We start from the raw sequence: 15277 nt of genomic DNA, 5'->3' as shown, positions 1-15277 counted from the left end.
ATGATATATTACATAATGGTAGTAAATTAACTCAATAAAGAATTATAGTCGGTACTCTGTAAAATGATAAACTCTCAAGGGCTCAAAGTAAATAGGGCCAATATTGTCTTAGTGTATATCAGGCATACAAATCACAAAGAGTCACTTTAAACAAATGATAATTAAATGATTTCAAATAATTCAAATGATTTCAAATTTGTAATGTACTAGTGAACTGGACTTATTCTATTATGTTCGGAGGGAGCTTTATCTAGCAGTACCAACACCTTGAGTGCCAATGTCGGACGGCCACTACAAATTCTCATTTACAATTCATAAGCACGGCGACAGTCCACTCTTGCATGAAATTGTCTTTTTAACCGGTCAGTCGGCCATTAGTGACCACTGATGACCGCTTACAGTGCAACACATCGCGAGAGCAATGGCAAGAGTCAATATTAGTCTTACTGCCGTCAGTGAGACAAGTCAACGTGTATTACCTAGCTATACTCAGTAGCTGCCAATAAGTGCATTAACTATCATAACAAATCATCATCATCATGTTGACAAAAGAATAAAAATCAACAGCCTTTTCAATTGGTTAATGCACTGTGTTACAGACAGCTTTTGACTGCGCAAGACAAATTATCTGCAAAGAGAGAGTAGATAGTTTCATAAGGCCTGTCTTCATCAACTCGAGATTGCCAAATAACCCGCTATTTTAGTTCCATTAGGGCACTATCAAATTCTTTCTATTATATTATGACCAGTAATATCATCTTCATCAAAAAGTCATCTGTTCAGAGCCAGAAGGTCATTAATTCTGTGTTAAAGCATATGAATTAACGCCCTTCCGGCTCCAAACAGACAAAATAATACATTCATTCAATTGCTACAGTACTGGTCTTTTGTTGACTGCTCTTTTCACACAACCATTTAATTTAGTTCTATGAAAGAAAGTATGAATGATAGCATCTATAATCACTTACTAGATATCCGAAACACTATACATATTGCTTTAGATCATTGCTTTTACTTTATTATTTTCACTATTACTATTTTACAATCATGTAATTTTGTTCTATGAAAGTATGACTGATATCATCTATAAGTACTTACTAGATTGATTTAGTTACAAAATTTAGTTAGTTTCCTTTTAACAAAAAACACTCTTTATATTTCTTTTGATATTATTGTTATTACTTTATTATTTTCACTATTACTATTCTTCTGATCATATAAATTTTTAGCTATTATTTTATTCAAATTCTTTCTTTTCTTTTCACTGATTGTTCCCCTTGGGGCGAATTTTCATTCAAGGGACTTTTAAAGACACAGATCCTATCTTCTGTGTGAATTTGAAGTCCTTGGTGTTAACTTGACCTTAGGCATTCGATTAACCCCCAAAGAAACTAGAAGATTCTGATCATTGATTCAATCGACTACGATAAATCTTAAAGAGGGAACTCAGACACTTGGACACCACCTTTACATAATTAAATCAGAGGTCCATGTTAAAGTGTTAAAGCGATTTGAGGTCAATTAGGCATACATAATGGATGCTTTGGTGCAGTATTTAGAGCTGATCTACATTTACGCAATGTTTTGATCTCCACTGTTATGTTACATATACACGTATGTATTCGGGTACCATCATATTTGACATTTATGACATTGAATAACTATGGTGAGAAAAACAACATTGTAATACAAAACTTAAATGTAGGCGTGATGGTGATGTGTTGACATTTTAGGCAAATTTGTCCAAGGTTGTGTTTAGAATGATTGTGTTTAGAATCCTTAACAATAAATATTGCTATATTTCGTTTAAGTGAAAACCTTTTGTGTTGCCCCTTCAAAATAATGTCAAGTTCATGTATATTTACCCCCATTTTGTCTCACTCCCTCTTTGTTCTCTTCTTTCTTCTCTCTTTCTCTCTCTCTCTCTCTCTCTCTTTCTCTCTGTCTGTCTCTTCTTTCGCTCACTATTACCATCACAACACAGCTCCTTTTCTATGAAAGGTAATAAAATACTGCCCAAACAAGAAAGGGGGGTTAACACTGGTGTTGTGTACCAGCGTTTCTTTCTCAAGGAGAACGTATGTACCCTCATCCGTCCGATCACATTTAGGCCTTTCTCTTAAATTACAGTAACGCGATAGCTTGCCTTTCTGGCTTCGGTAAATATAACACACATTCACAATGTACAGTATGGCTTGTTGGTACACTTTGTTGTTTGTCGACAGAACTATTGGATCAGTATAGGGGAAGAAAAAAATATGTGTTATGATACGATCCCAGTATTTTTCTACAGTGTAAAGTATGTGTCTGAGCCTTTAATTTATTTATAATGGGAGCAAAATAAGCCTCCATGTCAAACATACACTGTACGAATAAATACATCAAATTAAATAAACTTAAATTAAATTGCATTAAATTAATTTGAATCAAATGAACATTGAAACACACAGATGAAATGTAGTGTCGACAACATGATATACAGCATTATCTTTTTCCACTCTGAGTCTGGAAAATGATATTAATATCTCTTTGTCCTCAAGAGATTGAAAATAAAGCAGATGAAATTTCACTTACATTCATGTATTATTTAATTTACAGTGAACATATCTCCTTTCTCAATCATCTATATGTAAGATTCTTGTGAATTATCAATTACCACCTAAGAAAATGTATTTGAATATCCTCTATATTTACTTTTGTTTGAATCAATCACGGGCAATTTTTTTGCTTAAATCCAAATATTTCATGAAGAAAACTTTCTTCTAAGCTAGGTGGGGTGTTTTTTGAGGGGCACGAATTTGATTTTCATTTTGTTTTTTGATCTCTTTCATTCACTAAATGTAAATATCATCTTCCTTCGCTTGTCCCTTATAAATTTACTTCTCCCTCCATAGATCCATTTACTCAGCCCTAAAAATCATTTGAAAAAACATTTTGAAAAACATCTTGCTCTCCTTTTTTTTTTTTACTGCCATTTATACACCACCGGAACAACCCATAAAAAAGCGTCAGTGATTGATCATTCTGGTGTACTGTGTTTTTTTTAAAATTCAGTTGTGCATCCGCCACTTGTCGCTGCCCTGCATGCGTTTTAAAACAGGGAAGCGACGAGAGTCACGTGACCCAAAACCGGAAAGATTCACTGGTGTGTTGGCTCAGTCAGTAGAGCGTCCGCCTCACAACTGGGAGGTCGTGGGTTCGAACCCCGGCCGCGTCATACCAAAAGACGTTAAAAGACGGGAGTTGCTGCTACCTTGTTTGGCGCTCAACATTAAAGGGATAGAGCAACGTCGATCTGGCGCTGCTCAGTGGCTGCCGGGCTCACGATCAATTGGGCAAAAAGAATTTCCATTTTCGGTTTAATAACATTTGGAGTGGACTTTAAAAGATTATTATTATTATGAGAGTGAGCATTTGCACTGCAATAACCCGTGAAATTTCTGCTAGCGTTTAAAAAACCACACTCCAGAGGTGGGTTTTTCAAATTTTTTTCTGTTTGTGTGTGTGTTTTATGGGTAGATGCTTAGCAGCTTCCAAAGAAACACCAGAATGTAAAGAAAAAACGATGATTTTTGCTTGAGGTGTAAAGGCAGCTAATGTAATGCATTTTCAAAATTACCGCAAACGAAGCACAATATACATCAGCATGTTTCGTCGATCTGGCGCTGCTCAGTGGCTGCCGGGCTCACGATCAATTGGGCAAAAAGAATTTCCATTTTCGGTTTAATAACATTTGGAGTGGACTTTAAAAGATTATTATTATTATGAGAGTGAGCATTTGCACTGCAATAACCCGTGAAATTTCTGCTAGCGTTTAAAAAACCACACTCCAGAGGTGGGTTTTTCAAATTTTTTTCTGTTTGTGTGTGTGTTTTATGGGTAGATGCTTAGCAGCTTCCAAAGAAACACCAGAATGTAAAGAAAAAACGATGATTTTTGCTTGAGGTGTAAAGGCAGCTAATGTAATGCATTTTCAAAATTACCGCAAACGAAGCACAATATACATCAGCATGTTTCACTTAGGAAAGGGTTAATTAAATCCTTCCCATGGGCACCTAGGAACCTGCCTTGTCACCTCCCCTTTCTAATATCCAAAAACCTGCTATCTCTTCCTCCACATCGGAGTACCTATCTCTTTCATCAAATGATATTCTCTCTCCTCCTCCTTCTCCTCCCTCTTCTCTTCAAATCAGATATCACCTTCATAAGATCCCAGATCTAGTATTTTTTTCGGGGACAGTATGACGTCGTGGAAGGCTTTTCCAATACCCAGGAACCTATTTATAGTGCCTGGACATGCAGCGAGCGAGCTAGCGTACTTTATTGCACTGTCATATGATGAGGGATGAAAATCTATAATCCCTGAGCGGAGGTTGGATAAGGTACGCGTGACCGCGGAGGTGGCAATGGGATTTAAATCGGACCAACCTCCAACCCTCCCCCCCCCCCGACTCTCATCCATCTCTCGTTCCTACTCTTTATTTGATCATCTTCTTTCGTTCTATCAATCAGCTTGAAATCCTATTCTGAACCTGTCACAAAACACTCTCATTTCTTTCTCTCTCTCCTCCTTCCTCTATTTCCACTCTTCTTTCAAGTCTCTTCACCTTTTATTTCTATATCCTGCTTCTTTCTTTCTCTCCCCCTCCCCATTGTCTATCTTTCAATTTATTTTCTTCATGGAATCCTACTAATTTTTTTAGTTCTCAAACTTCATATCCCTCCCCTCCCCCCCCCCCCCCCCCCCCCCCCCCCTCTCTCTCTCTCTCTCTCTCTCTCTCTCCCTCTCCCTCTCCCTCTCTCCATCTTCTCTATTTTTTTCTCTCTCTCTGTCTCTTCCTCTCTTTCTTCCTCTCTCTTGCAAAGTCTCTCTATTCTCTATATCCGTCTCATTGTATTTTCCACTAACAGCACCATTTCACTTAAAAGACATTTAAACCACAATCCTCTTACCCATCATCTCAAAATACATTTCTAAACAGTTAAGCTACCGTATACACTATCCCATCATTTCTTAAGAATATTTTGTTGACACACAAAAAAGTACAGCTTTGTGGGTGACTGCACCAAATTATGCTCTTTCTATCATCTACTAATAGGTCGTTATGGTTGTCATATCCTCTGGTCTGTCTTGGAAAGCAACGAAGTGACAAAAATCCCCTCAAAAAGAGCCTGCATTCCCCAAGCGCCCATTTAAATGAAAATGAAAAGTCAGGTGCGATCTTCATGCGCAACCCGTGAATTATGAATCAAGATTTTATGCATGCTATCTTGCTTGCTTGCCCTCGATAGCGGACATTATCCTCCTTTCATCCATGCTCTTCTTCAGGACTCACATTTAATGATCTACTTCACTATGAATGTCTGAAGTGGAAGACGATGTGGATCAAGGCTTCTCATAAGGCCTGTATTCATCAGCTCGAGATTGCCAAATATCCTGTTACTTGAACTAGTCCGATCGCAAATTATCTAGTTAATTTGCGTCTTCATCAGCCCGAAGTTGCAATTAGCGGGATATTTGGTCAGGATAATCATCCCAAGATATCTTGGGCTAGTTTGCAAAATATCCCGCCATTTGTCCAGTGCGTCTTCACCAGCCCGAAGACTCGCACTATGCGCAAATGCTAAGCAAAATATCTCGAGCTAATTTCTCGAGCTCGAGTTTCAAGTTTCAAGGGCAAATCTCGAGCTGATGAAGACGCGATTTGTAACTATGGGATTATTTCCCAAATCAGAAATAGCGGGTTATTTGGCAATCTCAAGATGATGAAGACAGGCCTATTTAAGCTACAAACTACATGTAATTAATAAAGTCTAATTTTTGCCTGCAATTTTCATTTCTTGTATCAATAATCCCTTATTAATATTCATATTCCAACCTGTTCATAACACCCTCCTCTTTGGTGGTCTTCTATGCAATTTACAGCCTTTGAATAAAGACCACCTGTCTATAAAGACCAGTTTTATTTTTCCATGGACAATTGTTTCTCAAAGAAACCTGTACAAAAAGAACCAGCTCATAAAGACCACCTGCCTATATAGACCGCTTTTCATGCTACCCCCAAGCAGTCTTTATATACAGGTTTCACTGTATCTTGTTGCAAGCATCATGTAAAATACTGGTTATTTTTAAAATAAATCTTTTTGGACTGTGGCTAGACCCTCTTAAGCTTCTGATTATAAAGATTAAACGTGAGGTAAGGGGGTTAGGAATAATACACAAACCAAAAAGATTAGATTAATTAGATTAATTTAAGATTAGCTTTTAAAGTATTAATCTTCATTATATTTGTCAAAACCAAAATGGGAAAAGAATTAAGAATACATTTTCAAGCATCAATCTTGATTAAACCTTTCAATGACTACAAATGAAAATCTCTACATGCATCTTACACCACCTTGCAAGCTTTCGATACCAGTGCAGCTTTTTATTATTATTAATAATCAGAAGGAACCGTTTCAGGCGTGATCAACCAGAAGCAGAGATAATTTGACGGCACCAAACTGAGAACGTGAGAATACAAGGCCAAGAATACCGACTCTGCATGCTTGTGAGAAAATTGAAGTCTAGCGATTATTATTATCATCGTCTCTACTCCATCTCCTGCAAAGCTCTCAGAAGACCTGTCCTCATCAGACCGACCAAAGCTGCAAAATAACCCACTATTTTCAGACTCTGGATATATTCCTGAAGCTCGAAATTGCATCTTCACCAGACCGTTACGCTCAACACGAACTAGCTCAGACGGACACAAATTAGCCCGCTATTTCCCAAATAGTGGGCAAATAGCGGGCATAACAAGCATTTATGCTTTCTTAGCAGTCAGGTAAAATAACCACCACTAACTAACTGTGTGCACCATCTTCAATGATTATTCCTACCATATGGTCTCATCACCATTAGGACCTGGCAATTACTCTCACATCTTCCCTGATCTATCTTCCTCTAAGACACAAGACTTATTTCATGTGTTTAATAGATGAATCAACCCCCATGTGCACTTCAACGAGTATCCGATATTATTCTATCATTATAACCAACTTCATACGGTGACAACATCTTCATGCTTGACTTCTACCTTTAAAGTTCTTGAAGATCAGTCCTCGATATCACAATGGTCTCTTAGCTTTCATCGAGACGGAGACAGGTATCGTTAAAAATGACATTTTGGTCGATGACGTGCGCATTTGAGGCGAGTCTGCTGTCTGGATGCGATTTAAAACGGATCGCTGACACCGCATTGTTATACTTTCTGCGCTTCCCTTACGTCACCCGCGAAGACGCATGGGATCTTCTCTCGACTCCGCCGTCGTCACGGGGGAATGGAAACAACAAGTGATTCATGTCTCGGGAGGACGTGTACTCATACTTAGACAGAAGAATGGGAACAAAAGTGAGATGGAGAACAGATCACGAGAGGGAGGGAGGGAGAGAGAGAGAGGGCCAGGAAGAGAGGCGATAGAGAGAGAGGGAGAGAGAGAGAGAGAGAGAGAGAGAGTGGGATAGAGAGAGAGAGGGGATAGAGAGAGAGAGAGAGAGGGAGAAAGAGAGAGAGAGAGAGAGACAGAGTCAGAGAACTGAAAGACAAGAGACCTGGAGAGAAGGACAGAGAGAGAAAGAGAAAAAAAAGAGAGAGAGAGAAACAGAACTGAGAGACAAGAGACTTGAAGAGAGGGAGGGAGAGAGAGAGAGAGAAGAAAAGAGAGAGAGAGAGAAGAAAAAAGAGAGAGGGAGAGAAATACATAGAAAGATAGACTGAGACAAAGAACTGAGAGACAATAGAGACGAGCTCTGAGAGAGAAAGAGAGCGAGAGAGAGAGAAAGAGAATGCTAGAATTGAGAGGCAAGAGACTTTAATAATTGGGAGATAGAGACAGACATACAGACAAAGAGACAGAGAGGAAGAGGGGGGAAGAGAGACACAGAGAGGAAGAGGGGGAAAGAGAGACAGAGAGAGAAACAGGGGAAAAGAGAGACACAGAGAGGAAGAGGGGGAAAGAGACACAGAGAGAGAAACGGGGGAAAAGTGACACAAAAGCTGGAACCCATTTCCAAGGGCAGGCCAAGTACCGGAATTGAAAATATTGTGTAATACCTTAGGGGTGGGGGTAGAAGAGGGGGATGGAAGGGGACAAGTATAAGATTTTAGCCATTCCTGGATCTTTGGCAGAACAAATATGAGCTTCTAAAAGAATTTGAGTGCCTATTCATGTGCCGATGAATTTCCTAATTTTTACAAATTTAGTAAAATGTTATGAAATGAATGTAAATACTACGGAGGCAGCAGTTGCCCATAATCTAGGGAGAAATTTGAATTTTTTTCAAAGAAATGTTTGTAAGTTATATTTGTAATTATGCTGCTAGGACATGAGATATTTTATCATTTCATTTTGGCTGTTGCTTCAAGAGTAGAATCACAAATAAGTATACCCATATATGTGAAAAAAGCAGTGCTAAAATCTCCTTAAAAACTTTCTTACAGTATGCAAGGAGTTAATAGAACTACTTGGTTTATGTAACAGCAAATCTAACAATTTTGACCAACTTTTTATTGTAGCCCTAAAGTTCTAAATATTGCTCTTTTTCACACATGTTTTAATAATGTTGGCGACACAAGCCCAGGATATTACTACACAGGCCTGTGCGCTCCACTGAAGTAATAGAGTTTGACATAAATGTGAACATAACAGTGAATGTTCCATGTTCATTCCCTTAGACCTTAGGATCAATGCCAAGATGTTTTAATCCCTTCTGAGTTGTGACTAATTTTTGACTCATTTCATAGATCCTCCCAAATTGACTTTTCAAATCGCAGAACAGCCACGGCTTCATGTCATGACATTGCTTCGGAGCCGGCAAAAAAGCACATCTGTCACAGAAACTGAGCAGAGTCGGTTGTTATTGGAGTATTACCTACTTATCATGACATAATGGTGACATTCATCTCCTGGCATTTGACTTAATCTCATGCCTCGGCAAAGTCACTATCTTTCATTTTACATAGCTATGTTCACGTGGCAACATCGTGGTTTTAAATTCTTAAGTTTGAATCGTTGAAGTTATAAACAATGAAAAGGGTTCACAGAGTCGTTATTGGAGTATTACCTACTTATCATGACATAATGGTGACATTCATCTCCTGGCATTTGACTTAATATCAAGCCTCGCAAAGTCACCATCTTTTACATAGCTATGTTCACATGGAAATATCGTGGTTTTAATTTTTTAAGTTTGCAAAACTAAGAAGTTATAAACAATGATGAGGGTTCACAAAGTTGTCATTGGAGTATTACCTACTTATCATGACATAATGGTGACATTCATCTCTTGACATTTGACTTAATCTTATGCCTCTATCGCAAAGTCACTATCTTTTACATAGCTATGTTCACATGGAAATATCGTGGTTTTAATTTTTTAAGTTTGCAAAACTAAGAAGTTGTAAATAATGATGAGGGTTCACAAAGTTTTATAATAGAAACAGGGAGGGGGTGGGAGGGAGCATTCATTTTAACTAAAAGCTGATATTACCTTCAAAATTAATTGCGTCCACACAGTAAGTAACTTTGAGTGAGGACGACCTGCTGGTCATAGTTATCGTTTTAACCTTAAATTTATAACTTCAAGTAAAGTTTTGTGACCATTGGTGCATTGGCAAGGTCCCTAAATTCAAAGTTTAAAACCATAACCTAAACTTAAAGTTAACAGATTGTTGTGTGAACCTACTAACTATTATCACATAAGACATGAGCTCACATAAGACATTGGCAAAGGTCCCTAACTTCAAAGTTTAAAACCATGACCTAAACTTAAAGTTAACAGATTGTTGTGTGAACCTACTAACTATTATCACATAAGACATGAGCTCACATAAGACATTGGCAAAGGTCCCTAACTTCAAAGTTTAAAACCATGACCTAAACTTAAAGTTAACAGATTGTTGTGTGAACCTACTAACTATTATCACATAAGACATGAGCTCACATAAGACATTGGCAAAGGTCCCTAAATTCAAAGTTTAAAACCATAACCTAAACTTAAAGTTAACAGATTGTTGTGTGAACCTACTAACTATTATCACATAAGACATGAGCTCACATAAGACATTGGCAAAGGTCCCTAACTTCAAAGTTTAAAACCATGACCTAAACTTAAAGTTAACAGATTGTCGTGTGAACCTTTTAACTATTATCTGCTGTTATGGCTGACTTAACTGTAAACATAAATGTGACTTGTGGTTTTAGAAATTAAGTTTATCATGGTCTATTGGATGTGTCACTTGTTTTGGATTGACTGGTTTAGGTTTTTAGTCCCAGCTGCAGCGCAAGTGTGTCCTGTAATCAACCCCTCAAAAAAAGTTTGGAAAAATAAAGTTTGATTGATTAAATCTCTCTTGTTATGGCGTAATCATCACTATGTTTAGTATCATTAGAAAGTGTGTTTATTTCTCTTTAAAATGATACCCCATTTGTTATGATTTTTCAGTCATGGAATGTGCATGACATCAAAATAAGAGGCAAGACCAAAAGTGAAAAGTTGCAAGATGCACTGCTCTTGTTCAGCCGTGCATTCTTCTTTCTTCAGAAAGTGAAGGGCTGTTGTGTAGTGCACTGCATAACAATACTTTTCACTTATGACCTTGCCACTTATTCTGATGTACTGCTCATTCCGTGGCTGCAAAATCATAACAATATGGTATCATTTCAAAGATGAATAAACATACTTTCTAATGATAGTAAACAAAGCAATGATTATCCAATGACAAGAGAAATATAACCGATCAAACTTAGTTTCCATACTTTTATGAGGGGTTTATAAGCTGGCTCCCATGACAGATTGTAGCATTGTAGTTCAGCTCATGGTTTTAAACCTTAAAGTAGTCTAGTAGTTAATCCGTTGACCACTGAATTTATTAATTGCCATAGGCTTAATACAGGGGCCACCAGGTTCCAGGAGGCAATGGATTAAGAACCATACGGATGCACTCATGGTTTCGGGCACTGAAGTTTACTCCACCACTAAGAGTAAGTACCCTTTACTTTAATAGGGCATCCTAAATTTGTTTTTACCCTTTTTAAATGAGAGTAAGGGCACTCTGGGGGCCCATCTGAAGCTCCTTAACTCCCATTACAAAAGGGGTATTACATTAGGCCTGTCGTCATCAGCTGAGTTTGCCAAATAATCAGCTATTTTAACTATCCCGATCGCAAATTAACCAGTTAATTTGCGTCTTCATCAGCCCGCATTTGCAATTAGTGAGTTATTTGTTCGAGAAAACATCCCAACAAATCTTGGTCTTGTTTCCAAAATAGCCCGCTATTTGGGGAAAAGCGGGCTAGCTTGCGCTCGTCCGAGCTACTTTGTGATGAGCATATCGGTCTGGTGAAGATGCAATTTTAAGCTTTAGAAAAATATCCCGAGTCTGAAAATAGCGGGTAACTTTGCAACTTCGGTCTGATGAAAACAGGCCTATGGTCTGATGAAAACAGGCCTATGGTCTGATGAAAACAGGCCTATTGTCTGTTTGGTCCAGAAGGGCATTAGCTCATATACTTTAACACAGAATTATAATGCCTTTATAGCTCTGAATATATAAAATGTGGTTTCCAAGGCAACTGCCTCACTGCTATCTCTCTCAAAAAATGATCTATGACAATTTTTATTCGGAAGGGAAATACATTTTCATACAAGAGGCATTCTACTCATGTGCATTGTAGTAGTGTGTAAGCTTCATAAAAAGAGAAGACCCTGAAACAACCACTGGAGAGTGAATGGCATGAGAAATGAATGAAACCCAGGAAGATGGATGAATGCATAATGTAATTAGAACTACATTACTCCTCATCAGGATGACATTCTCTTGAATAATTCTATGCGCCTGGGTGCGTCATGCCGTAAGGGTCTTCATATCCAGGGACCCCTACCACCCCCCCCCCCCCTCTCCCCCTCCGACATGCAGGTGGTCTTATGAATATCAAATAGCTTTTCACAGAGAACCCCCTCCAAATTCTATCAGGGTGTTTTTAAAGGGTTCCTACACCACGTAGAGAGGTCTGGATAACAGCAGGCTTGCTCATATTAATCTATGCCACTTCCCTACATCTTGAAAGTTTCTTGATCTTTAATTCTTACTTTAAAGGCAAAACAATGAACTATGTAACATATGTAATGATTACATAGGTAATGATTAGTCTCTACAGGTGGTTCTTGCCCATAATTAAGAGAGAGAAATATTTGCTTATGGGAAAAGTCATTCATGCAGTTGGTGTGATTGTGATATAACCGTGGTCATAAAGGAAAATTTGACATTGTTTCAAACACAATATCACCTACATTTGAGTCTTGAATTAGCATAAAATAAATAAAAACCGATGCATAAAAATAAAAACAAAGCTCATGATTTTCAAATGGTTTCAGATCCAGGAGTAAAAGGTTGCTAAAACTTAAGCCAACTTAATGTGATTTTATTCATAAAATTCAAATGTCTCTGACCTTAACATTGTGTGTGTACTATTCCTCATTCACTTAGCTTACAAAATCAAACATTGTATATTTCATCTAAAAATTCATTTGCTTTTCAGTTCTTAGTTTCTTAGCTTCATACTCACCACAAGAAGTTCTGAAGGTTCTAAAATCAAACAGTCTGTTCCTCTTCTTCCGCTCCCTGATGTTCGTTTACCAAAACTATACAAAAGAAAAGAAAATTACATTTTTGAAAGAATACAAATATTAATGTTAAATCTGGGCTTATATAGCACTTAATAGGGAATACCGTCTCTAGGCGTTTTACAGATAGTATCATTACCCTGGATTCATTCCACGCACACTCCCTGGGGAGTATTCCTACAAAATGGTCACCGTGAGTACATATGGCAATCTCTATCACAAAGGCGTTCATCACTATACCAGGGGGGTGTTTCACAAAGATCCTAAGTTGAACTTATCTCTAAGTTGGACTTAACAATTATGGAAAGCCATTAGCATCTATGGAAATATTTCGTAAAATTTATTTTAAAAGCCATTAAAATGTTGATTGAAATCATTCATATTTTCTTTTATCAAGGAGATTTCATGTTCTTGATGTGGAATTTATACAAAGTCTACAATTCTTGAATTTTTGCTTTTTAATTTATTTTATTTTAGGGGTACAAATGGCTCTCCATAATTTTTAAGTCCAACTTAGAGTTAAGTTTGACTTAGGATCTTTGTGAAACACCCCCCAGGTCCCCTTTTCTCTCCTGGGTATGGAGTGGCAGATGTAGATTAGTTCCCTGCCAAAGGACAAAAGTGTCATGTCGGAATCAAACCCACTGCTTTTAAAGGGACTATGTCCCATTTGCAGGCCAAAAAAATGAAAAAGTTAAATTCCAACTGCATTTGAAAGATAATACTAATTTAGAACTTCACTAAAAAAGGTGGGGCTTGAAAATGTCTTCAAGTGGGAAAATAACAACTATTAGTTGTCAAATCGACTTTAGGGCTATAGAGCCCAAAAGTGATAGTCTTGATTTTCAGACATTTGTACCGAATGGTCATACGTTTTATGCTGCGCAAAGATTCAATCAGTTTAATCTTGGCCATCACAAGAAGTGGGTTATTGATGTAGACAAATGCTCGTGTACCCTTTACAACTCTTTTCATGTATGTTATTACCAAAGAAGAAAAAAGACAGTCAGTCACTCAATAGTGTCTGACAGTGAAGTCTAGCAAGTAAACGGGTTTCCTTGCATAATTTGAATATGAGGACACTGCTAACGTTTAAATTTCACAGATAGGACATACATGACATATTCATAATTCCTGCAAAGTTCTACAGAATTTGAGGTTCGCTGCAAAAGGGACATAGTACCTTTAAGCATTTAAAATGTTTACAATTTTGAAACACCATCATCAACCAGTTTCTTCAGATAGGATACAAATCTAAAGAAATGAGAGATGAATAAGTTAAAGGGGCTAGTAGACACATACTCTCTATTTGAGGTCATTGACATATGACACGTATTGCCCCTTGTTTTTACAGGATGTGCCAACCTGGCAAACACATAATGCAAATTGACATGAAGACGATTACTTTCTATGCGTCATATCATAATACTACATGGAGCCACGTTCATACTTGAAAACAATTCCTCTGATGCATCAAGCTTTGTTCACACGTTGGGTGGCAAAGTGCCTCAATAAATATATGAATAGCGGCAAATTTTGCATATTTACTGCATGTGTGAACAAAGCTTTAAAGGTATAGACCAGTTTTGAAAACGCCCCCCCCCCCCCTCTCAAGTAATAAAATGGAAGCTCTTATTACCAATCATGTTAAAGAATATATTTTGACTAAATACGTGATACAAATTTTGCCGGGAAACCGCCTACTAATTGATATATTTCGTAAATTATTATATCTATCTGGACAAAATAGATATCGCACACGTGTCGCGTAGTCCCATAAACATCTTTGTGTGTACAGTGCTTGTAACTTTACCAAGACTGGGCCAAATTTCTTATCATTTTGATGATTCCAGAACCTTGCAGTACACACCAAAAACTAATCACCTGTACATACGACATCATTCATACACAGAAATTTCGGTGCGATCGTTAATCGTTTCGTGATTAACTACATGTACTGCTCGTAAAATGCGCAGTAGTGCCATATTGCGCATTGAAGGTCATGTCATATCAATCAAAGCGCACGCTCCATCCAGTTTAAACACGTTTAAACACGAATAACCTTTCACAAACAAAATGTCAAGCTCTCTAGATACGAACTTCGTATCTGCAGCCTGCTTTTAGGGGCGTATGAATCGCGACTTCGTATCTATCCCAACATCATATAAACAATGTTCACACAGGGAAAATTTTCTATAAACATGTTTTAAACTGTTGAGTTAAACACGTTTATACTAATCATCTCTAGATACGATGAATTTTAGCTGTGTGTGTGAAAAGGCTGTAGGTAGCATGCCTAAAATAGATGGACTTGAAATAATTTCTCTAAAATCTAAGTGATGATTATTGGCACTCAATATTAGCACCTTACGGAAGAGAAAAAAAATCATGCTACTACTCATCGCTTCCTTCCTCCTACATTAACCCCCCCCCTCCTTATATGCACTTTATATCCATCCTAAGTCATATGGTAACAAGAAAATCAAATTCACATTTATTCATTGACAGCCATCTTCAACAAATAATGTAATTGGATGTACACATACTACTTTCCATATAAGAATGCTCATCAATAATTCAGCACAATCATTGGTCTATTTATCTATCAAC

At 37.6% G+C, this 15277-nt stretch overlaps 1 protein-coding gene across 13 annotated transcripts in view; it reads right to left on the bottom strand.

Annotated features, from left to right (window-relative positions):
- LOC591190 (rap guanine nucleotide exchange factor 6) overlaps positions 1–15277 on the bottom strand; it is a 127250-nt gene that overhangs the window by 64747 nt on the left and 47226 nt on the right. For all 13 annotated transcript variants that reach the window (XM_030979514.1, XM_030979509.1, XM_030979515.1 and 10 more), the window contains one exon: positions 12610–12685. In XM_030979514.1, the coding sequence (XP_030835374.1) occupies positions 12610–12685 (76 nt within the window). The remainder of the gene's footprint in view (positions 1–12609; positions 12686–15277) is intronic.

This window comes from Strongylocentrotus purpuratus, unplaced genomic scaffold (genome assembly GCF_000002235.5).
Source record: "Strongylocentrotus purpuratus isolate Spur 01 unplaced genomic scaffold, Spur_5.0 spur5_scaffold_10, whole genome shotgun sequence".
Classification (NCBI taxonomy): Eukaryota; Metazoa; Echinodermata; class Echinoidea; order Camarodonta; family Strongylocentrotidae; genus Strongylocentrotus; species Strongylocentrotus purpuratus.
The sequence above is the reverse complement of the archived record's forward strand: the minus strand, read 5'-3'. Positions and strand labels throughout refer to the sequence as shown.